This window comes from Prionailurus bengalensis, chromosome B3 (genome assembly GCF_016509475.1).
Source record: "Prionailurus bengalensis isolate Pbe53 chromosome B3, Fcat_Pben_1.1_paternal_pri, whole genome shotgun sequence".
Taxonomy (NCBI): Eukaryota; Metazoa; Chordata; class Mammalia; order Carnivora; family Felidae; genus Prionailurus; species Prionailurus bengalensis.
Genome location: NC_057355.1, coordinates 123,188,664 through 123,214,163, shown reverse-complemented (window position 1 = coordinate 123,214,163; position 25,500 = coordinate 123,188,664). Strand labels below are relative to the sequence as shown.

Here is a 25,500-nt window from a genome sequence, read left to right as displayed (position 1 = left end):
ATCCTGACCTCCTGCTGAGCTATGTCTCTAGTGCATTCTGTACCTAAGCTCCTGAGCTGTCAGAGTTGTGTGATGAGTCAGTAACTCAACAAGAGCGGCTACACAGCACCTTCCTGACTCTCCCGCCTCGGTTGTATTTCCATGCAAAGATTTCTACCCTCTGAGCGAGCAAACTGGGGTTCCCGTCCCACCTCTGCCACCCACCAGCCCCATGACCTTAGGGAAGATGCTCAGCTTCTCTGGGTCTAAACTGCTCACTTTTACAAGTGAGGGGGGTGTTGGGGTACTTGGTCCCTGATGACTTTCCTGATTCTGTGATCCTATAACTCTTACTTTCCCATGCTGCACTCCCATGATTGTGCCCCAGCCCACACCAGCCTCCTTCCACACACACGCTCCAACCTGGCTGTCCACCTGGAGTCAGCTGACCCTTCCCAGTGACACACAGAGGTGCCCTCACACACAAGGAGCCACCTCCAAAGTGTCACAGGCAAGGCCACTGACGGGCTCTCCTTGAAGCAGGGCCCCCCATGCAGAAACCACCCAGGAAGCCTAACCTAGGACATCGGCTTGCTCCTGAAGCCCCATGAATAAAGAAACAGGCACAGCTGGCCTATTCATAATCAGCATAAAAAATTGATTAGCCCTTTCCAGATTAAACATTATTGTTTCAACGACGAACATAAATCAGCCAGACATGGATGGCTTGCTTCTCTCTGCCACCAAGGAGCTGCGGCAGGTAGACAGTGCGTGGGGCCCCAGGGCAGTAGGAGGAGATTAGGGGTCCTCCCTAGAGAAGGGCCCGGTTCTCAGGAGGTACAAGGGAGAGCAGACCACTCCTCACCCCATCACTGGCCCCCCACCTGCAAGCACAGAGGGGCAGCACCTTTTCCAGAGGAGAAGGAGAAGGACCAAACAACCTCACTGCATGCTTCTCAGAGCACCTCCTCAGCCATCTGATTGGTGAGGCAACACAGCACCAGGGCCAGCCTGGGGCTGAAGGCAAGGTGGCAGGCTAGTGTGCTGGTAGGGGAAAGAGCGTGGCCCTCAGAAGCAGGCTGGGTCTCACAGGCCCTTTGGCGTGTGTACCAGCAGCCTGTGTAACTGAAGCACGTATGTCCCTCCAGTCAGAGACACTCAGGTTCCGTTCCCAGCTGAGCCGCTGTCCTGCTATGTGATCCTGAGTAAGTCACTTAGTATGTCTGAATCTTATTTTTTACATCTGGGAAGAATGGGGAGAGGGATACCTGACTGGCTGAGCTTCCGTGAGGACTAAAATGAGACTGTGTGTTTGAAACATCTAAACACATGTTAGGGAAGGAGAAAACAGTAAATAAACAGTTCCTTGACCTGCCGGGGCTCCCCATCCATCTGTCCCACCTCCCACTCAGGAATTCTGGGAGAAATCATAAACTGCTAGGACACAAAATCTGGGGAGAGGCCCAGGTCCCCTTATAAGGAGCAACAGAACGCAGGGGTCAGGACCTTGGGTTCTGGAGTCAGGCCTGGTTTTGCTCCTGACTCAGCCTCGGACTTCTGTGCAACCTCAGACACGTGACTCAACCTCTCTGGCCTCGGCTCACTCGTCAGTAAAATGGAGATAATAGTACTCTCGCAGGGCAACTGTGGGGATTATAGGAGAGGGCACTGCACAGTACCTGCAGTGCCCGCCGATTCCTTCCCAAACTTCCCCCTGCTCCCTGCTATAATTTCAGTATTTGCATCTGAGTCAGAGAGGGCTCTTTCTCCATAGCTGCAGGAATTAACGGCCCTCGGGAGCAACCATCACTATGAAGTTAGGATTCTGGGGTCTAAACACCCAACCTTCTCTCTTCGCCCTGGAGTGGGATGACTTTTTTTAATTTTTATTTATTTATTTTTATTTTAAATAGAGAGGAGGAAAGAGTACACACAAGCAGCAGAGAAGAGCAGAGGGAAAGAGAAAGAGAGAACCCCAAGCAGACTCCACACTCAGCAAGGAGCCTGATGTAAGGCTTGATCCCACGACCCCGGGATCACAACCTGAGCTGAAATCAAGAGTCAGACACTCAGTCAACTGAGGGGTGGGATGATCTTAAGGTGAATGTTTGCCACTATTTCCCAGTGTCCCCACAGCTAGTTTAAGGGCACACAGTCACCGGCTGCCTTCTTTTCCCTGAACCATGTTCCTACTTCCCTACTGGCTGCACCTGACCTTCCCACAAAACCACTTCCACCAGAATCCTTTCCTCGGAGTCATCTTCTGGGAGTGCCCAATCAGGATGAGAACCCAGTTGAAGTTGATGATTATGTGCCTTCTAAGGCAGTGCAGGACCTGGGGTTTCAAATCACTGCTTCTGCCCCGGCCATCAGCGGTAAAGACAATCCTCTGGTTCACTTGGACGTAAGGACAAGGCATCAGAACCACAGCAATCACATCCACCCTGCCCATACTGCCAACCTTAGCCCCGAACAGCCTGCAAGAGGAGACCCACTCCCCCTCCCTGGAGAGGAAAGGAAGGCCACAAGTTCTATTCAAGGAGAAGATGAGGGCCCTGCGGTCCGTCTGGCAGTCCCAGAAGGCATAGGGTCATCTGTCAGGGAAGCTCCTTCAAGAGCAGTGGCTGTGGCAACGATTCTCTGGCTTGTGGCCTCCTGACCCACGGCCCAGCCTGGGACGCTCACACTGAGCTTCCAGGAGATGGCAAGGGGAGAAAAAGTGGCCATGCCCCAGCTCTGGGAGACAACTAACATAGCCTCACAAAAGGGAGAGTTCACCTTTACCAGATGTGGAAGAAGAAAAAGGCCTCCATGCACAGCTCCTGCCTTGCACCCCTCAAGCCATCCTGCACGATTGGCTGACTCTGCCCGAAATCAGCCGTGGAGGCCTGCACACTCATGCACATGCACATGGAAACTATTAGTTGATATGACTTAACACAGGTTCTAAGACCTGGGGCCTGCGGTAACTCCCCAAAGCCTGTGCATCAAGATCCAACACCCACACGCACTCTGTTGCCCCCCAGAAACCAGGCCCTCCCCGGGGATAGCAGATGCATAGCAAGAGGGGTGGGCCAACACAGTGGGGTGGCCGACTGTGAGCCAACACAGTTCAAAACCTGGTTCCACCTCTTTTAAGCTATGAGACTGTGGCTGTTACTTAACCTGTCAGGGCTTCTGCTTCCTCATTTGGAAAACTGGAATGGCCAAATCTACCAACCTTGCAGAATTAGAAACAGGGTTTCTAACCTTGCAGGGTTAGAAACAATATCTGTAAAACATCCAGGCAATGTGTGCTACACAGCACACAGCACGTACCACACAAACAGAAACTCTAACATCATTATCATCCATGGACATGAACATCTTTTACGCCATGTTCTGCCTTGCTGCTTCCCACCCCACCCCACCGGTCACCTTGGGGTTTAAATGAGAGGGATGGCATCTTCTCATGGACCCCACCTCCTCTAACCTCAGTGATTTGGTCAGAAAATGGACATCTATATTTGTTTCTCAAGGCTACCATAACAAATCACCACGGATGGGGTGGCTTAAAACAACAGAAATGTACTGTGTCACAGTTCTGGGGGTTAGGAGTCTGAAATCAGGGTGCTGGCAGGACTTCATTCCCTCTGAGGGCCCCAGGGAGAAGCCTTCCTTGCTCTTCCTAATTTCCAGCAATCTTCACTGTTCCTTGAGTTTGCAGCCACCACTCAAATCTCTACTGCCACTGTCACTGTCCTCCTTGCAAGGACACCAGTTGTTGGATTTAGGACCCACCCCAATCCAGTATAAACTCCTTAAGTTACCGAATGACAGCTGCCAACACCTCATTTCACATTCTCAGGCTCTAGGTAGAACAGCAATGGGGTCCAGGAGTGGGGGACACGAGGTAACCCAGTACAACACTTAGGCAGAGTCCTGATCCAGAATTTCAGAAAAGGAAACTGGGGTTGCGGAGTGGGGAGTCCCTGCTAGGGGCAAACCTAGGAAGAGGTGAGGTTGAGAGACGCCAAAGGCAGCAAGTGAGTCATGGAGGAAACCAACTGTGAGTGAAGTTGACCAGCAGGATGAACATGAGAACATGAGAGACAGAGAGGAGTGGAAGAGCACCCCAAAAGCCCCACTCAACCCCGTCCCTTCCTAAAGCATGGGTACAGGACACACTAAGTCTGCCCTCTTGCCTCGGCTCATTCATGTTGGGGTTCTGATCCTCGTGACCACAAAAGCACTAATGCCTCCATCTATGACAGCTTGATCTGCGGCCTCCAACTATTCATATGATGAAGCCATCACCTCCAGGAGTTAACCTCCAGAATGTGACCTTATTCGGATATACTGTCATCACAGATGTAATTAGTTAATATGAGGTCACACTGGCATTGGTGTGGGGGGGGAGGTCCCTAATCCAATATGACTGTGTCCTTATGAAGGGGGGGCAATTTGGACACAGAAACAGACACGCACACACAGGAAGAACACTAGGCGAGCATAAAGGCAGAGATCAGGGTGGTACTTCTCCAAGCAAAGAATGACAAAGATAGCCAGCAAACCACCAGAGGCTGGAGGAAAGGCCTGGAACAGACTGCCCCTCGCAGCCTCAGATTGAGCCAACCCCGCCAACACCTGGGTCTCAGACTCCTGCCCAGCAGAACTGAGACTATGGATTCCTGGTGTTTAAGCCAGCAGTCTGCGGTGCTCTGTTACAGCAGCCCTCGTAATCTAACACACCCCACCCAAAGGGCCTGCCATCCCGCCCTGCTGCTCTCTATGCTTGGGCACCCAGAGCTGTGCTCAGAACTCACGACCCTTGAATGGACCCATCCTTTCCCTCTGCCAATCTCACTCATCCTCCGAGGGCCACCTCCCCCAAGAACCCTCTTCTGAACTTCCCCCTGAACTTTCCCTGCATCAGCCCCACAGCTGAGTGCTTAATTGTTCTCTAATTACTTCCTCTGTGAATTGTTCTGTCTGCCCAGCTTTGGGAGAGAGGGAGGGTGGAACGTGGCTTTGACATATTCTAGATCCCCCACAGCATTGGCAGAGAGGTAAGTACCTATCAGCTGCTCAACAAGTCTGTATTTTCTGAGCGAGCAAAGCAGTCAGTGGTGGGCCCCAACCTTCCTGAGTCTGTGAATGGAGCCACCATAAGCTGAGGCAGTTTCTCCAGCAAACAGCCCAACACAGCAGCTAAGCGGAGGGTCTGGGTCTGGGCACCACCCTGCAGGTTAGACCCCAAGGAAGGGGGACATGCCGCAAGCATGGTCTGCAGATTGAAGGGGAACAGTGAGTACGCGGATATGACCATCCCAACCACCGTCAAGCGGGAAGGCTGGCTGAAGGATACAAAGAATACCCTAGAATCCTCTTACTATGATGGATCAACTTATGAAAATAGAGCTTCCTAAAGTCCACAGGAGACTCCAAGGTCCCAAGGAGGTGAAAGCCACTTGAGCCCCTCCACGTTTCTTTGCCAGCAAGACCAGCCTCATCTCTGAGAGCTGGCCGTCTCACTTCCAGACAGTAAGCTCCCAGCCCTGAACAGAACGAACAGTCCAGGAGGACGAGCACTGGATCAGGAGTCAGGAGGCCTGGGTTCAAGTCTCGCTTCTCCCGCCACCCAGCTGTGCCACTCCGAGCCAGTGACTTCCTGCTCTGAGCCCCTGTTTCCTCACCATTGAAACACGAGCGTTGGATGAGGTGACTTCTAAACCGTTACAACCCGGGAGTTAGTTACTCCCTTGGGTAACCTTCATCTAAGGCGCTTTGCCACTGAACGATGAAGGCCAAACAAGAAGAGTCAATGTTTGTCAACCCCAGTGGGGTGCTGGATATAATCTGGGGGTCCCAGTCTCCCTGCTTCATTTTGTCCTCACAACTGCTCTGCAGGTGACAACCAGAGCTAACAGCTGCAGGATTTACTGTGCACCAGGCCCCGCCCCCCAGATGGGCTATAGTTCTCAAGCCCTGTCGTGACCCTATTAGTGAGCAGGTTCTCTTATCCCAGTTTACAGACAAGGGAACTAGACTCAGAAAGAACTAACGACACAGTTAAAGTCTGCATTTAGGATTTTTGCAAGGCCCCCTGCCTCCAAAGCCTATTTTATTAACTATGAGGCCATACTGCCTCAGAAATGACCCTTTTGTTCCTTCCGGAAGCCAGACCCTGCCCTTGCCCTCACCCCGTAGTTTAGATAGCCCCAGACACGCCCTCACACAGCCCTCCACAGGCTCCCATGGGTACGTCCCAGGGGGCTATGGAAGTGACCACCCTGAAGACTCTAGGACCCATAACGCCATGCCATGACATCCCGCGTCAGACAGAGTGTCTCAGTACAGGTAACAACCCATTACTGAGCACCTTTGCTGTGCCAGGCACTGGGAAGTGCTCTGAGAGGACCCCAGGATGAGTGGGAGGAGACCACCCACCCCAAGAACATAAACCCAGCACTGAAATGACCAGACACAAGTCAAGTGCTCTGGATCCACAGTCCAACCTGGCTGAGGAAGCCACCGAAGGCTGCAAGGGGACAGGGGCACTCCAAGTAGTTCTGCAATTCAACTCAACCACACTTACTAATACCTACTATGTGCAGAGTCCACACTAGGCCCCATGGGAGGTTCAAGATGGGAAAGCAGCCCACCTGAATGCAACAAATAACTACATAAGAGCTGCGACAGGGGACGGAAAGTACTCAGGGGGTATGTGAGGAGGCCAAGGTACAATTTCACTGGAAACTGTACCTCAGTTTCCCATCTGTAAAATAAGTAATAACGGTACCTCTCTCAGAGGGTCTTAGTGAGAAGTAAATTGATGTGTGTGGAATTTCTGAGGCAGTGCCTGCCCCTGGCAAGCACTCAGGGTGTGTGTGTGCATGTGTATGTTGTTGTTGTCAGACCCCGAGCTCAGAGGATGAGAAAGAGCCTGGTGACTTAAGAAGGCAATGAGAGAGGACAGACCCGGAGTGCATGGAGTGAACCCCCACAGCGTGTGGCCAGGGCATAGCCATGTGAAGACGGGAGCAGGCCATGAGGCTGGAAAGAAAGCGGCAAGCAGCTCCTGACCTGCTCTCTGGGGGCTCTGTTCCACTGGCTGTGGAAGGGCCATGCAGAAGCTGTCCAACAATGGGCCGAAGGTGCCTCGGAGATGGAGCGGGGACCCAGGGAGGAGCCTCTCGGGACTGAGGCAGGGCAGCACTCAGCGAGGCGGCTGGGGCCAGGAGGCCTGGGGAAGAGGAGCCACCGCCACGGCAGCCACCTCGGTCTCTCCCTCAGTGACTAATGGCACACCATCCGTCCCGGCTGACACTAATGCTTCCCGCCATCCATCTCCTACTCGTTAAATTACCATTTTATGGCCAAAATCTCTCTCTCGTAATTGATAAAAATCTCCTTTTGATGTTCAGCATTATTGGGGGGAAAACGTTTTTTTTATTCTTCATTATGTTTTCAATATAAATGTATTTTTTATTGAGAGCTGCTGGGAAGTCTGGAGGAGGTGACTCTCTCCCCCTCACCCCCCAGTCCTCCCCACACGCAGCTTTGTGGCCACCAGCTCCTTCTGTTCCACTCCCAGAATGCTCACACGGCAGCCGTCTCGGGGATCGTCTGGGGAGACAAAGAAACCAGACGCCGGAACAAACAAAGGTTGTGCTGAGGGCCAAGAGACAGCTGAAGCCCTCAAGGTGGCCCTCAGCTCCAGGCCAGTGGAGCAGCCAGGGGTGGTGAATCAGGGTGAGCTGGCCTCAGGCGGATCTTTGGCAACATGCAAGAATAGCGGCGAGAGCTACAGAGAGCGGGGACGCCCGGGGGCTGACACAGCACGTGGCCCAGAGGTGTGCTCAGTAAATATTTGTGAGCAAGTAAGAGAAGGACAGGGAGAAGGTGGATCAGCGCTGGAAAGAAGGCAGCAAGGAATATGACATGGAGGCACGTGTCACCGGGGGGGGGGGGGGAGGGGGGGAGTTTTCTGCCAGCCACAGGTACCCCAGGTAGAATCGGCTCCTCTGGCCCCTCTGCCCATGTCCCTCGCCCCAGTCCAACCTAGGGCGTGTTTGTCCCTGCATCTGCCCACACCCAGCTCCTCCAGGACAAGAGAAGCAGAGCCAGCTGCCATCCTGCAAGGAGGAGCACAGCACAGCCACCAACTCCTGACCCTGGGCACCTGTGGCTGTTCCCACTCCCATTGTGTCACCTTTAGGGACCAAGAGCACAACGTAGATGCTACTGATGGCCTCAGGACACTGCAACGGTTGAAACTGCCTGGCTGAGCTGCCAGCAGCCCCCAGGTTGGGGGTCACGGGGCAGTGCTCAAAAAGCCCAGGAGACAGGCTCCCAAGGCAGCCTGTGGGACATTTCTAACAGTGGAAGGGAAGGGGCTGACCAACAGGTGGAACACCAGGTGTTGATCGCGGAAGAGAAAGGAGGATTCTACTAGCAAAATAGTATCTGGGACAGAGAACTGTACCAGCATCAGAAAACCTGGTTAAAGACCCAACGCTGCCATTTAATCTCTCAGAATCTCGGTTCTCACACATATAAAGCATCCAGCGTAACACAGAAATCATCGCCAATATTTGCTGGCCATTTGCTCTCTGCCGGGCATGCTCTACATGCTCCACATCCATTAATTCATGTAATCCCCACAGGCATGTACTTCCCCATTTTACAAATGAGGACAATAAGAGACAGAGAAGATAAGTAACATGTCCAAGGTCACACAGCCAATAAACCAGCAAGCAGTTTAGCTCCAGCCCACCTTCAAGACTCAATAGGAAGCTTAACTGTCATATGAAGGCAAGACCAAGGGTAGAAATGTTTGGTCCTGACTAAGGGCCACGTGGGAACCAGGGGGGTTAATTTTGTGTGTCAACTTGGCTGAGCCATGGTGCCCAGACATTTGGGCAAACTTTATTCTAATATTTTCATAAGGATGCTTTTGAATGAGATTCACATTTAAATTAGTAGACTTTGAACAAAGCAGACTGCCCTCCCTAATGTGGGTGGGCCTCGTCTAATCAGCTGAAGGCCTAAATAGCATAAGACTGACTGCCTAGAGCACCAAAAGTTCTGCCAGCAGATGGCCTTTGGACTCAAACTGCAATATCAGCTCTTCTTGGGTCTCCAGATGGACACCCCCTCCAAAGATGCAGGACGTGCCAGCCTCCAAATCACATAAGCCAATTCCTTCCAACTAATCAATCTCTCTTTACTTACACACACACACACACACACACACACACACACACACACACACCCTCTTGGCTCTGTTTCTCTGGTGAAGATTGACTAACAGAAGAATGAAATCCAGCCCCAGCAGAGCTGCCACCTGAAGGAAGGGATGCCTGGAGGGGGTGCCTTTTACTGCTGCTCACACAGTTCTCCATGCACCAGCAGAGATCCCACATGCAAGCATGCAGTAATGACAGGGGTCATCCCAGGCTTTGCTACTCACCATCCACGCCCATCATCCCCTCCCCCAGCCCTGAGGCCTCCATGGAAGCCCCTGCTGCAGTCTCTGTCCAGTCTCTGCACTGCCCCCACTCAGCACCCCCACCACCAGGAGCCCCTCACACAGGCCAGACAGTCTCCTGCCTCACCTCCCTGCTTCCACTTCTGCTTCTGCTGGTCCTCATGCCAAGAGCACCTTCTCTCTGCACCCCAACCAAGCTTGATAAATGATGGAGGTTCCTGGGGGAAGAGCTATTTTATCTCTTCCCTGAACTTTTGCTTACACCTTGAGCAAAGCAAGACAACATCACCCTCCACCTGTTCCTGTAGGTTCATAAGAAACAATGAAGTATGCATTCCCCCACCTGATACACAGCGGTTCTCTTCCACGTTCCAGTGGCCACTCTGGTCAGATGGTCCATCAAGAATGCCGATCTCCTATGACAGCCTTTCTCCCCAGGTACTATGGGAAATTATAAAACAAGTACGAGTCTAGATCCCTACCATGTGGAGCTCAGGGGTAAAAGACTAATGAAACACGTGTCAGAGTGCACAAGCCAGACCCCAATCCCCCAACACCAGTACAAGCGGTGCCCCTAACAAAGGCATTTCTGTGCATCACTCTGGCAGCTGACCTCATTTCCTTCAGTCTCTCATAGAATTTTAGAGCTAGGAAAGAACCTAGCTGCATCCAAAGTTTCTAGAACCGTGCTTTCTTCACTAAATACCAGCTGTTTGAGCAACAAAGAGAGAGAGAAGGAAGGGAAAATGAAGGAAAAGGTGTCTAAACACAGAACTGCAGGCTGTTAGTGACTGCAGGGGGCATCTGAGGAGTCCTAGCCCAGAAGAGAAATGTGGAAGGATGGGTTGGTGGTCAGAACCCTGCCAGGTCCTTCAGCAGGAAGGAAAGAACTCCTGGGGACCAGAGAAGTCAACAGCTTGTTCAGAGTGCAAAGGTGTCAGCCTGGGCTCCTTCCTCTGCATGAATCATGCCCAGGAGAATAAGGAACCCAAGTCTCAGCCACCTGTCAGGGTTCCCCTCTGCTGAAAAGGGCCAAGCCTTCAGTACCTTTCCCTGACGCTCAAGCTCCGGCGCCATCTGCTGGCCAACGTCAGCACTGCACCTAGTCCTACAGTCCCAAGGGCAGTTAGGCGATCAAGGTTGAGACCATTCCCAACCCACTCCAGACCCAGGTGACTTTGGAGACACCAGAAATGATGCCACCTCCTAGCGTTCGGGCTTCCAACTGCTTCCCAGAACGTGTCCTTCAGGACTTAGGCCTAACATTCAAAATAAAAGGGAAAAAGCAAGTTTCTTTCTGGTAATACTAGCTGAGAAACTTCTAAGACACAGACACAAAAAACATTTCTGGAAGATTTCTGCCAGACAGAAGCTCTGTTGTAGAAGACAAAGCACTGGTCTGGTAATCAGAAGATCCAAGGCCTCATCCTGTCACTCACACGCCCCTCCCTTAGCTCTGTGGTCCCATCCCCACCCCACACATCCCTACGCCAGGACAGTGCCCCTTTATTTGCTCTCCCCTCCACACTGATGGCACTGGCTGCAGTGCAGAGATTATGCACTGCTCCAGAATCACATGTAAATCACAGGGTCCAGAAGAACTGCAAGTTCATGCTCATCTCCCACACCCTGCTGGGGGACCCCTCAGGACCAGCCCCATCTGCCTGGGAGAGGGCAGGGACTGGTGTAAGGACACTAGTGACCCTGTAAGGCCTCTGTTGATGGGAAGGGTAGATACAATGAACCAGCACAGCCAGAACACTCTGGCCACCCCCCTGCACTTCAGTCTGAGATTTAGGGGCAGCTATGTAGTCTTTGAGCTCCAGGTGTCTTCAGAGCCCATCCAAGAACTCAAACCCAGACAGCAGATGGGGATACAGGACAGACTTGGCTTCCTTTAACCACGTTCTTGAAACCGGGGACGAAACAAAGCTTTCTACTGAGGTCCCAGGGCAGGTGTAGAGCCCACAATCGGTGGGGTCCACTCGGATATCTTCCTGGTGGGGAGAGCTGCTCCCCAAGAAGTGCCGTGGAAGAGGCAAGAGGAGGAGGGAAGTGCAAAGTGAGTGACTTTCCCCGCCCTCACACCCCCACACCCACCTACCCTGTTCCCACATAGCCCCTTTCCCCTCCCTCCACCCACAGAATGAGAAAGTGTGTCACCAGGGAACAAATGCCATCTTCCCAGGAGGGAGGAGGAGGAGGAAGAGGGGGAGGAAAGACTTCAATTGTGCGTCTGTGGGGGCCGGGGTAAGAAAGCAGAGGTTGCCGAGCTTCCCAGCTGTGAAGGACGCCCCCCTCAGAACCGTGACCTTGACATTAGCCTGCCCTATTCAGAGGGCTCAAGACAACCTGTGGGGCAGGAGCCGCAGGCCACCATGCTCAGGACCACATGGCCAGGGAGGCCTAGAGAAGAGGCCCTGAAGATGCAGACAAAATCTTTTAACCCCATACATCCTTTGGCCAGCTGGGTGGGCCCATTGTGACTGCTGACACCCCAAACTTCTCGTCTCGCTCTACCCTGGCTTACAGGGGGCCACTGACCCGCTCTTGCTTCCCACTCCAGCCCTCCACAGACAAGCCGGCCTAGAAGAGTTAATCTGCTGCCTTCCCTCCCTTGCATCCGCCCCCACGAGCTGCCACATGCCAGCAATGATGCACTTCACACTGTTATTACAGTGATTTATTTAGTTTTAATTGGGGGGTGAATCTCGTGCTATAGGAAGCAGGAGGCCAACAGCCTTGGCAAGAAGCAAAGCCATGCACAGGCCTGTGCCATGCCAATCTGGTCCCCTCTGCCTGGGGTATCTCCATCCTAACCTTTCTCCTCCTGGCCTGTGGGCTTGCTCCTGACTCTAGCCCTAAATCGGGTTTACCCTCCATTTAATCTCCACCACCCAAGCTTTTATCCCTCATCTGCAAAATGGGGTTAATGACAGGTAGGTACCTAACACTGCTGTGAGGATCAGGTGAGATAATGCAGGGAACACAGCACTGCCATCCACACACAGTAAACCCTCCATAACTGATAGATATGATTAGGTTGAACCATATGAATCCCATTACACTGCAGGGCAAAAACAATCACACATCAACTATTTCATACAGTTCAACCACCTTTTTCACTGAGGGCCACTGAGGTTCCTTCTCACCCCTTCGATTTCACTGCTGAAAGTTGCCACGAAGTATGTTTCCATTCCAGGGGTGAAGCCCCAGCAGCCAGCAGGGACAGGGCCTTAGAAGCATCCCATCCCAGCCCCTATCGCTCCCGGCACGGGCAGCTACCTCTTTGCCCAGGTCCTCACGGATGACCCGGCGGACCTCTTGCATGCTGCTCTGTGGAGCCTGGCTGTGCAGCACCTTCAGCGTGCTGGTATACTCCTCAGGCAGCAGATAGTCCAGAGCGCCCAGGTGCTGGCCCACCTTGATGAAAGTGCCCCGGTTGGCACAGCAGAGCTCACAGAGACGCCTGGCAGAACGGAGGTGCACCTGCAGGGAGATGGGCCAGGAACAGAGAGGTGTGAGTGCACACTGCCCACTGGACATTCTTTCCCTTTCCTGCCCCCACTGGTTGAAGAGCCTGATTCGCTCCGAGAGTACGTACACACACACACACACACACACACACACACACACACACACCCTCATTCACCTTCTGCCTCAATGCTCTCCTTCGGTCTCAGTACCTAGGGCCAGCAATTCTGACCTCATACTGAGTGAGGCTGGCCTCTTCATAGGGCCCGATGTGCCCATGCTTCTGGTCTTTTCTCCATCAAAACTTACCTGGCCCAGGAACCAGAGCAGTTGTTCAAGGCTTTTAAGCAAATCTAATCTACTGATGATTCATTTGTGGGTACACTAAGTTGATGTGTTTGCCACCCAACCCTCAGACATACCAATAATACTATCTGTTTGGAGGTCTAAAATTTCTAAAACATGCTCATACGCATTCTTTCTTTTAATCCTTACGGCAGCTCAGGGAGTCAGGTATTGGTATATTTAAAAATAAGAAACTCAGGGGTGCCTGAGTAGTTCAGCCGGTTAAGCATCTGACTCTTGATTTTGGCTCAGGTTATGATCTCGTGAGATTGAGCCCTGAGTTGGGCTCTACGCTGACAGTGTGGAGCTTACTTGAGATTCTCTCTCTCTCTCTGCCCCTCCTCCACTTTCGGGTGCTTGCTCTTTCTTTCGCTCTCTCTCTTTCTCAAAAATAAACTTTGGGGCACCTGGGTGGCTCAGTCAGTTAAGCGTGCAACTTCGGCTCAGGTCATGATCTTGCAAGCCCACATCGGGCTCCGTGCTGACAGCTCAGAACCTGCAGCCTGCTTCTGTTTCTGTGTCTTCCTCTCTCTCCGCCCCTCCCCTGCTCACACTCTGTCTCTTGCTCTCAAAAATAAACTTTAAAGAAATATTAAGAAATAAATAAACAAATAAATGATAGAAATAAGAAACTCAGATGTTGTGCTTATACAGAAATAGCTAATGTAGCTAATAAATGTCAAAGGAAAGTCTAGAAAACACGCTAAACCTAGGGCTCTTTTAACTCAACAAACTTTAGCAGGGGTCTCCTTTTTTTCTTAAGTTTTTTTTATTTTGAGAGAGAGAGAGAGTGAGCATGGGAGGGGAGGGGCAGAGAAGAGAGGGAGAAAGAAAATCATAAGCAGGCTCCATGCTGTCAGCACAGAGCCCAACGTGGGGCCCAATCTCACAAACCATGAGATCATGACCTGGGCAGAAACCAAGAGTCAGACATGTAACAGACTCAGCCACCCAGGCAACCCTAGCAGGGGTCTCCTCTTAACTGGAAGAAAAGTTTTACTGGGAAGCGTCAGGCAGCTGGACAGGTCTCCTAGGACAGGGCAGCCTTCAGCCTGATGCCCGCTGTCCTTCCAGAGCTGGGGTTTGGCCCCCATTGGGGACACACTGGGCTATGTGTCCCCAGTAATCACCCCAGCTCAGCTGAAGGTCCTGGAACTGTGAGGTCCTGTCTTCCTGGAGCTACAGCTTCTGAGGCAGGATGGGGCTGTGGGCACACACAGAAGGTAAGGGAGGCCAGTGCCCTGTGGGAACCTCTTCCACCCATGCAATCAACCAAGAGGGAGTAAACATATACACGGATTTATACTCTCTTGAGTGTTATGGAAAATGCCGACATAATTAAGCACATATTGGAGGCAATAAACCACCTGAGGAGTTAAATAACTTTTGGCAACAATGATGGAACAAACAGTTAAAGATCCTATATAGTTAGTTGCCAAGTGCATCGTACATAAAACTGTTACTTTAGAAATTAAGAAGAGAACACCCTTGTCCTAGCAGCCCAGGAGCCCATCTGCCCTGTTCCACCATAGCACAACAGATGCCCCAGACTCCAGGCACTGCGGGGCTGTGCCGAGACCCTTGTGGGCACCCACTACTGGCTCCACTGGACACCTCTACCTCCCACCCCAATGAACCCTTGGGGAACCCTATGTACACATGACTCCATCCCCCTACACAGAGTATAGCCTGTGTAGTATAGCCCAGCCTTGATGTGGACACCTGGTCCAAGCTGGGCCACAGAGTCTTTTTTACCCTGCCGGGAGGGCACAGGAAAAAGGAAATTAACCCTAAGGATTAAGAGGAGAGAAAGCTTTTAGATGGATCAAAGGATCGTGGGAATGGGGTGGATTCTCTTTAATAATTTGGAACTGGGGGCGCCTGGGTGGCTCAGTCGGTTAAGCGTCCAACTTCGGCTCAGGTCATGATCTCACAGCTGGTGAGTTCAAGCCCCGCATCGGGCTCTGTGCTGACAGCTCGGAGCCTGGAGCCTGCTTCGGATTCTGTGTCTCCCTCTCTCTCTGCCCCTCCCCTGCTCATACTCTGTCTCTCTCTGTCTCAAAAATAAATAAAAACATTTAAAAAAAATTAAAAAAAAAAAAGAATTTGGAACTGGGGACTCAGCTGGCCAGTGGCACATGGGCAGTAAATCAATGCTATGGCTGGCCAAGGCTATGCTCAAGCCCTGGTTTTGAGGAAGTGAGAAAGAGGGCAAACTGGTCAAACATGGAACTGGGCATTTCTTCATGGTACAAAGGTCCAGGCTAGTGTGAACAATCATTCCCCAAATTCCAACCCAGAAGAAGAGAGATCCAAATCACTGGCAGAATAAGACGCAACACATAGGCATCCACAATCCACTAGTCCTAAAATACAGTACAGCTGGAGCCCACATCCAACCAGACACCCCTGGCTAGGCTGCCCCGGCACCCGGCCACCCTCTCCCCCAAGGAGGCAGGCTCAGCCCCTACATCAAAGCTGCTCTGGGGTCAAGGCCACATGGAAGCAGAGGACTAGAAGGTGGGGTGAGGCCACATCCCACTTTCCCCTCCCTGCCCAGGAAAGGCATCAACCACTGTGTGTTCACTGGGACTTACAGCAGGCCAGTCCCGTGCCCTCCAGCACATGGGAAGATGTGACAGAGCCATTCGTGCACAGAGAATGACTTGCCACAACAGGATCACACTGAGAACCGCAGGAGCTTAGATGCAAGAAACGGGAGGACCGGAATTAGAGCAAAGGCTTGGCTCACAGGAGGGCAGTGGGTGTGTGCTGCTCAGAACTATGGCCTCCAGACTCCAAATCCACCCTTCTCCACCCTGCACTGTGATCCTGGGGCTGCAGCCTGTCATTTCTCCTTTATCAGATGGTTTGTTATTAGGGGACTCTGGAGGGACACTGAGGCCACAGAAGAGCAAGGAGGCCCCATTACCAGAGCCAGTGTGGCATTTTAGCTCAGCAGCTGGCAGGCCAGTGGCTTGAGGGTGCCCCCTTCAGTGGCCCTCCCAGACCAGACCCACCTCACTAAATTTTCCCATAACTGGCAGGCCCCTCTTATGGCCCAGCTCAAGCCCACACCCTCCAGCCAATTGTTCTGACCAGCTAGCAGAGGGTTCCTGTACATTAGCTCTGGGCCACACTCCTACAAATTTCACTGTCACCCAGGAGGCTACTCCCACAGACCCTGCCTTCCACCATGTCTCCTCACCACTGGGCAGACCTCCATCTCAGCCCTGCAGGTGGGAGGCCCTCAGCTGAGTTCTGTCCTTATTCACTACCCTTCAGCCCCAGAGGGAAAAGCTGCTTTATATGCTTACTACTTCTGTACCCTTAGAATCTTTTATCACTCCTCGAGTTAACTAACTTTTACTTTTCCTAATTAATCATCTTCTCTATTAAGTTTTCCCCACTCAACCCTCTTGCACTGTTGGTGGGAATACAAACTGGTGAAGCCACTGTGGAAAACAGTATGGAGGTTCCTCAAAGTTAAAAATAGAACTACCCTACAATCTAGCAATCATACTAGTAGGTATTTACTCAAAGAATACAAAAACACTAATTCAGAGGGATACATGCACCCTGATGTTTAAAACAGCATTATCAGGGTGCCTGGGTGGCTTGGTTGGTTAAGCGTCCGACTTCGGCTCAGGTCATGATCTCACAGTCCGTGGGTTCGAGCCCCGCGTCGGGCTCTGTGCTGACAGTTCAGAGCCTGGAGCCTGTTTCAGATTCTGTGTCTCCCTCTCTCTCTGACCCTCCCCCGTTCATGCTCTGTCTCTCTCTGTCTCAAAAATAAAAATAAAACATTAAAAAAAATTTTTTTTAAATAAAACAGCACTATCTACAATAGCCAGACTATGGAAACAGCCCAAGTGTCCATCGACTAATGAATGTGTAAAGGAGATATGATATACAGATAAATATATATATACATAAATATACACATATACACACATACACAATGGTGTATATATGTACGTGTATGTATGTATACATATACAGAGAGATAGATATATACATACACACACACACACACAATAGAATATTACTCAGCCATCAAAAAGAATGAAATCTTGCCATTTGCAATGGCGTGGATGGAACTAGAGTATATTATGCTAAATGAAGTAAGTCAGAGAAGACATACCATATGATTTCACGCACAAGTAGAATTTAAGAAACAAAACAAAGAAGGAAAGCGGGGGAAAGAGAGAGAGAAATCAAGAAACAGACTCTTAACTACAGAAAACAAACTGATGGTTACCAGAGGGGAGATGGGGGAGGGGGTGGGATATAAGTGAAATAGGTGATGGGGATTAAGGAGTGTACTTGTGATGAGCACTGGGTGCAGTATGGAAGTGTTGAATCACTATATTGTACACCTGAAACTAATATTACACTGTATGTTAACTAATTAGAATTTAAATAAAAATTTCAAAAATAGTCAAAAATAGAGTGGATTCCATTCTAAACTTTTTAATACAGTGTGTGTGTTATACAATTTACTTACACAATAATCAATGTGAAATAAAGATACCAGAAATGTAAAAAACTTTTTAAAAAGTCTTCCCCAGAGAGATTACTGGTGTGAATGGTCCTTGGTGGATACACAGGATTAGTCCTTGAAATCAAATTTGAATAAATTAGGATAAAAAGGGCACTTCAGATCAAGAGAGCAATACAGAACTACGTATCTGCATGCATGTATGTGTGTTGTTGAAGACCTAACTTCGTTTTCTTTAGACTGGATTCACATCTGCATTTGTCTCTGCTGCTGGCAGCCCTCAGTAATATTCTAGGGGCGCCTGGATGGCTCAGACACTTAAGAGTCTGACTCTTGATTTTGGCTCATGATCTCATGGTTAAGTTCATGAGATCAAGCCTCGTGTACGGCTCCACACTGACAGCATGGAGCCTGCTTAGGATTCTCTCTCCTCTCTCTGCTCCTCCCATGCTCACTTATATGTGCTCGCTCGCTCTCTCTCAAAATAAATAAACTTAGAAAAAAAGAAGGAAAGCATCAGCCTACTGCCCCTCACCTGTGGCTTGAACCCAGGATACCTCTTGGCACAAAGTAATGGTCACCTTCAAGACACTGTCTGGGCAATACGGGAAGCCCTCTCTGGTCACACAAGCCCAGGAAAGCTAGTCAGTCCCCAACCCACAAGCTACTCGGCACTCAGCCACAGGGGCAGAGACCATGTGTGTCCCTATACGCTCTGTGTACCTCAGGGCAAGCTGTCCATGTGCCATAAATGTAGATTAATGACAACTATGGGTTATATACTCACAAAACCGCCATCCATGAAGCTGAGTCAGCATCTACTGCAAATGGCACCCACATTTCAACTAAAGAAGCTCCAAAGTCACCTTCAACCAGCTTCTAAATACACACACACACACACAACACACACACACACACACACACACGAAGAACATTGCCACTCACCAAACACTTACATTCTTTTAAGGCCAAAAGACACAAATGCTGAAGAATAGAGTAGGGCCTCGGATCTCCAGGGTCCCTTTTCAGCTCCAGCTCCTAGAGCTTCACTGTCCTTTGGGATCAGAAGGTGGGTCCCATTCAAAATTTCAAGAAACTACTAGCTTAGTAAAAACCCCTCTTTTCAGCATTTACTTCCTTAATCTGATACCTTAAGGGGCAGTACCTGCTGGCAGCAGGGACCATCCACAGGGATCCCATGGTTTCTACCACCCAGGAACCTTTCCCCCAACAAGGAGCGTGCTCAATGAAAAGGCAAAGCTTCTGGAATCTCGGATCTCTGCATTCCCCTGAATCTACTCCTTCATGCTACACATCTTCAAGCATGCACCTACATAGGCAAAGCCAGCAGGAAGGACGATGAAAGTTAGTTTACACTAGTACTGTACAACAGAAATCGCTGCAATGGCAGAAATGTTCTACATCTGCACTGTCCAATAACACAGTGGCCACTAGCAGCTACCAGTGGCTGCTGGCCGCTTGACATGCGGCTAGTGTGACTGAGGAACTGAATTCTCCATTTTTTTTTAATGTTTAGAGAGAGAAAAAGCACAAGCGAGGGAGAGGGGCAGAGGGAGAGAGGGAGGGGGGAGAGAGAGAGAGACAGAGAGAGAGAGAGAGGGAGAGAGGAAGAGAGGGAGAGGGAGAGAGAACCCCCAGCAGGCTCCACACTCAGCACAAAGACCAATGCAGGGCTAGATCCCATGACCTTGGGATCATGACCTGAGCCAAAAATCAAGAGTCAGACACTCAACCAACCTAGCCACCTAGGCATCCTTAAAGTATTTAAATTTAAATCAGGGCAGCTGGGTGGCTCAGTCATTAGACATCTGACATTGGCTCAGGTCATGATCTCACATTCATGAGTTTAAGCCCCGCTTCAGGTGAGCCCTGTCTCTCTCTCTCTCTCTCTCTCTCTCTCTCTTTCCCTCTCTGCTCCTCTTGGGATTCTCTCTCTCTGCCCCTTGCTCACTTGCTCCCTCTCACTCATTAATTATTAATTAACTAATTTAAATAATTACATGTGGCTAATGGCTACCATACTGGACAGCTCAGGATTATAAATCAGTAACAACTATAATAAATAATCATTTATTTAGTGCCTTGGTCTACGTACTATTCCCGGCCTACAGTAAATGCTGAAATATACGTGGTTGATACTGTTTTTAAATCTGCCCCATATATCCATAAAATAGATCGTAATATATGTCTTTAAAGATGACAAAATGATCTCAGAGAGGTTCAGTAACATTCCCAAGGTCCTAGAGTCAGTAAAGGGTGAAATGGTGGTGTGTTCAAGCATGTACCAGGGGGCAGGCATGAACTGAATTTCTCCACGTGTTGGCACAGTGGGAATGCAAGCATTGTGGGGATGGTCTTGGTGGGCAAGGAGTTCACCATGCAGACCAAGAGGTGGCCACGCACCATGACACTAGAATCACCGATGGCAGGCAATAAAGGTAGTTGCCCAGTAACTCCCAGGCATGACAGCACCTGGCTGGCACCAGGGCGGCCATGGAAGTTGAATCAAGCGTATACATTTAAAAGGCCAATGAAAACTGCAGACGGCCTTGAACACAACAAGACAGGAGTCATAAAACATGATTAATAGCAATGGCTTTGGAATTAAAAACACCTGAGTTTAAAAAATTTTTTTTCAACGTTTATTTATTTTTTGGGACAGAGAGAGACAGAGCATGAACGGGGGAGGGGCAGAGAGAGGGAGACACAGAATCTGAAACAGGCTCCAGGCTCTGAGCCATCAGCCTAGAGCCCGACGTGGGGCTCGAACTCACGGACCGCGAGATCGTGACCTGGCTGAAGTCGGCCGCTTAACCGACTGCGCCACCCAGGCGCCCCAAAAACACCTGAGTTTAAATCCTACTTTGGGGGCGCCTGGGTGGCGCAGTCGGTTAAGCGTCCGACTTCAGCTCAGGTCACGATCTCGCAGTCTGTGGGTTCGAGCCCCGCATCGGGCTCTGGGCTGATGGCCCGGAGCCTGGAGCCTGCTTCCGATTCTGTGTCTCCCTCTCTCTCTGCCCCTCCCCGGCTCATGCTCTCTCTCTGTCTCAAAAATAAACGTTAAAAAAAAAAAAAAAACATATTAAATCCTACTTTGGTACTTACCTGCCCTATAACTTTGGACAAGTTAATTAACTTTGGGGCCTCAGTTTCCTCATCAGTAAAAGGAGAAAAATGGTGACTGTCACTGTGATGGTCATATGAAGCAATTAATAAAAAGGAGTTTTAGTACAGGGCTCAGCACACAGTCATTGCTCAATATATGAATCAAAAAAGATGGTGGGGGGAGTGGAAACCACTATTCCTAGAAAAATGAAATTGAAAATAAAAATAAAAAAGAACACTCCGGGCCCATCCAAACTCCCTATATTTTGTTCAGACCAACAAGTCTAGACCACAATCTAATAGAAACAATAGCTAATTTCATGCTCTGTCATCTAAATGGCAGAGCATCCATAAAACAAGAAATGCAAACAGCGATACAGCGTTATTCTCAACACTGGCTTAACTTTCTCTGCCCCAAGACCCTATTTCCTCTACTACCCTAACACCGAGCACCCATCAGCTCACTGACCCAAGTGCTGCCTTAACCAAGCACCTGGTTTCTCTGGCTGGTTGGGGGTGTAGCTGCAGCATGTCCTCACTGCAGAGGCCTGACATTCCCCCTTCTGTCCCTCCCAAAATAACGGCAGGAACAGCTGGTGTGGTCTCCCTGCCCCTCCTCCAACTTCATTTTCACTCCCAGCTCAATAACTTGCCTTATGATTATCTCATTACCAATAACCTTGCTGTAATGAGTTTTAATCTGCCTCATATTAATTAAAAGCATTGTTATTAGCCAGCTTGGTTTAGAGTTTTGAAAGTGAATAGCTAATAAGATCAACTCAGTACTGATTAATTATTGATTGGGAGGGAGGGAACAAAGGCCCAAAGAGGGCAATTCTTGACTCATGTCTAAACACCCAAGAGCAGGGGCTTGGGCCTCCAAACTCAGCAGGAAGGTACCAAAGTCAAAGCCTTTGAATAAACAAGGCTCCTCATCAGAACTGGGCAGTATCTTTCTGTGCCTATAGCCTTCTCACAGCCATGGTGAACATTTCTAAAACCCACCGGACTTTCTGCAAGAAGTGTGGCAAGCACCAGCCCCACAAAGTGACACAGTACAAGAAAGGCAAAGATTCTCTTTATGCCCAGGGAGAGCGGTGTTATGACAGAAAGCAGAATGGCTATGGTGGGCAGACTAAGCCGATTTTCCAGAAAAAGGCTGAAACTACAAAAAAGATTGTGCTGAGGCTTGAATGTGTTGAGCCCAACTGCAGATTTAAGAGAATGCTGGCTATTAAGAGATGCAAGCATTTTGAACTGGGAGGAGATAAGAAGAGAAAGGGCCAAGTGATCTAGTTTCTAACTTCATATTTTGTTACATTATGAAGACAATAAAATCTTGAGGTTATGTTCAAAAAAAAGAACTGGGCAGTATCTTCAGTGGGGTTGACTATACGTGTTTGTGACACAAAGAGGAAAGAGACAGACACACAGACATGCCCCATCAACACAGGAAAAAAGAGAGAGATCATGAAAGAGTAAGTAAAAGACAGACCCCAAAACAAAACAAAGATTTTTGATTAATTCTTCTAGTCAAAAATTCAAGACCCAAAGGAAACATAATAAAATGTAAACAGTAGGGGCACCTGGGTGGCTCAGTCAGTTAAGCCTCCGACTTCGGCTCAGGTCATGATCTCACGGCTCAGGTCATGATCTCACAGCTCATGGGTTCGAGCCCTGTGTCGGGCTCTGTGCTGACAGCTCAGAGCCTGGAGCCTGCTTTGGACTCTGTGTCTCCCTCTTTTTCTTCCCCTCCCCTGCTCACACTCTTTCTCTCTCTCTCTCAAAAATAAATAAACATTGGGGCGCCTGGGTGGCGCAGTCGGTTAAGCATCCGACTTCAGCCAGGTCACGATCTCGCGGTCCGTGAGTTCGAGCCCCGCGTCGGGCTCTGGGCTGATGGCTCAGAGCCTGGAGCCTGTTTCCGATTCTGTGTCTCCCTCTCTCTCTGCCCCTCCCCCGTTCATGCTCTGTCTCTCTCTGTCCCAAAAATAAATAAACGTTGAAAAAAAAAAATTAAAAAATAAATAAATAAATAAATAAACATTAAAAAATTTTAAAAAATAAAAAATAAAATGTAAACAGTAGTATCTCTAGGCTGTGAGATTACAAAAGTATTTTTCTTCTTCATAGGTTTTTCTGTATTTTCCAAATTTCTTATAACTCCTATGTATTACATCCATAATGGGGAAAAAATTTTTTTTAATCATCCCTCCTTCAACATCTTCTACAAATATAAAAGTCCAGCTGATTTTTTATTCAGATTTACAAAACAATGGCTGTTAAGGCATGGGATATCAGGCAGCGAAGGACAGTGATTCCTGAGCAATGGGAAACAAACAAGGTGAACTCTACGATTGTCCCAGTTCACTGCATTAAAAGTTTATAGGCCCAGCATCAGGAAAGGGAACCCAAGAGGTGCCCAGAGAACTCCCTAAGTTGAGGAGATGGAGCTGAGAGTTTAGGAAGGCCAAAGCAACTAGGGTTCACAGGACAGAGTTCTGGGGAGGAGAGAGCTATACAAAGAAGAAGCCCTAAAGATGTGTGGAGGGCCATCAAAATCCTCGAGAAGAAAGCAGGCAAAAACCTCTTTGACCTTGGCCACAGCAACTTCTTACTCAACACATCTCTGGAGGCAAGGGAAACAAAAGCAAAAATGAACTATTGGGACCTCATCAAAATAAAAAGCTTCTGCACAGTGAAGGAAACAATCAGCAAAACTAAAAGGCAACCGATGGAATAGGAGAAGATATTTGCAAATGACATATAAGATAAAGGGTTAGTATCCAAAATCTATAAAGAACTTATCAAACTCAACAACCAAAAAATAAATAACCCAGTAAAGAAATGGGCAAAAGACATGAATAGACACTTCTCCAAAGAAGACATTCAGATGGTGAACCGACACATGAAAAAATGCTCAGCATCACTCATCATCCAAGAAATACAAATCAAAACTACAATGAGATACCATCTCACACCTGTAAGAATGGCTAACATTAACAACTCAGGCAACAACAGATGTTGACAAGGATGCAGAGAAAGAGGATCTCTTTTGCACTGCTGCTGGGAATGCAAACTGGTGCAGCTACTCTGGAAAACAATATGGAGGTTCCTCAAAAAATTTAAAATAGAACTACCCTAAGACCCAGCAATTGCACTACTAGGAATTTATCCAAGGGATACAGGTATGCTGTTTCAAAGGGACACATGCACCCCAATGTTTATAGCAGCACTATCAACGATAGCCAAAGTATGGAAAGAGCCCAAATGTCCATCGATGGATGAATGGATAAAGAAAATGTGGTATATATACATACAATGGAGTATCACTCGGCAATCAAAAAGAATGAAATCTTGCCATTTGCAACTATGTGGATGGAACTAGAGAGCATTATGCTAAGTAAAATTAGTCAGAGAAAGACAAGTATCATATGACTTCACTCATATGAGGACTTTAAGACACAGAACAGATGAACACAAGGGAAGGGAAGCAGAAATAATATAAAAACAGGGAGGGGGACAAAACATAAGAGACTCTTAAATATGGAGAACAAACAGAGGGTTACTGGAGGGGTTGTGGGAGGGAGGATGGGCTAAGTGGGTAAGGCGCATTAAGGAATCTAGTCCTGAAATCATTGTTGCACTATATGCTAACTAATTTGGATGTAAATTAAAATAAAAATAAATTTTAAAAAAAAGATGTGTGGAGGGTCCATGTCACATATTCAGCACATGCACATGAGAAAACCACATGAGCCTCGAGAGAGAGCAACTCCAAAAGACTAGGGTTAACAGTACCCAGTGCACATATAGGCCCATTGCACCAGCCAGATTGGAAAATCGAATAATTCTGGAGGCACTTGTTATAATCCCCAGAAGGGCCTTGCCTCAGTTATGGGGAATATCCCAAAATAAACACTGCTCCATTCCCATCCAACAAATATTATAAGAAAGGCTTGAAAAAGAATCAAACTGTTTCCAAGTAACTGAACTGTGTGTCCCAGAACAAAGCTCAAGAGTATAAGAATACAAAGGGCACCTGGGTAACTCAGATGGTTAAGTGCCTGACTTCCTCTCAGGTCATGATCTCACAGTTTGTGGGTTCAAGCCCCACATTGGGCTCTGTGCTGACAGCTCAGAACCTGGAGGCTGCTTTGGTTCTGTGTCTCCTTCTCTCTCTCTGCCCCTCCCCCACTTGTTCTCTCTCTCTCTCTCTCTCTCTCTCTCTCTCTCTCTTTCTCTCTCTCTTTCTCTTTCTCTCTCAAAAATAAATAACACATTAAAAAATAAAAAATAAAAAGAATACAAAAACATCTAACACCCAAAAATATAAAGGTACAATGATGTCTAGCACCTAATAAGAAATTGCCAGGTATGCCAAGAAGAAAAACACAAAATGAGAGGAAATCCAACCAATCAAAATCATCTCAGAGCCTCAGCAATAAGACAACAAAAAGAATTAAAAGGCATTCAAATTGGCAAGGAAGTCTTCAACTATTTGTAGAAGACATGATACTCCATGTAGAAAACCCAAAAGACTCTACCAAAAAATTGCTAGAACCAATATGTGAATTCAGCAAAGTTGCAGGATATATCAATG

General features: G+C 48.9%; 2 protein-coding genes across 3 annotated transcripts in view; one reads left to right on the top strand and one right to left on the bottom strand.

Moving 5' to 3' along the window:
- ADCK1 (aarF domain containing kinase 1) overlaps positions 1-25,500 on the bottom strand; it is a 121,897-nt gene that overhangs the window by 54,387 nt on the left and 42,010 nt on the right. For both annotated transcript variants that reach the window (XM_043556736.1, XM_043556737.1), the window contains exon 4: positions 12,737-12,940. In XM_043556736.1, coding sequence (XP_043412671.1) covers positions 12,737-12,940 — 204 coding nt within the window. The remainder of the gene's footprint in view (positions 1-12,736; positions 12,941-25,500) is intronic.
- On the top strand, positions 21,840-22,258 carry LOC122469394 (60S ribosomal protein L36a-like). The gene has a single exon (XM_043556738.1). It carries the CDS (start codon positions 21,879-21,881, stop codon positions 22,191-22,193), a length of 315 nt encoding a protein of 104 aa, XP_043412673.1. The 5' UTR covers positions 21,840-21,878; the 3' UTR covers positions 22,194-22,258.

Bases quoted from the DNA above. Each gene is read 5' to 3' on its own strand.
- LOC122469394 (XM_043556738.1), top strand. From the start codon at position 21,879: ATGGTGAACATTTCTAAAACCCACCGGACTTTCTGCAAGAAGTGTGGC.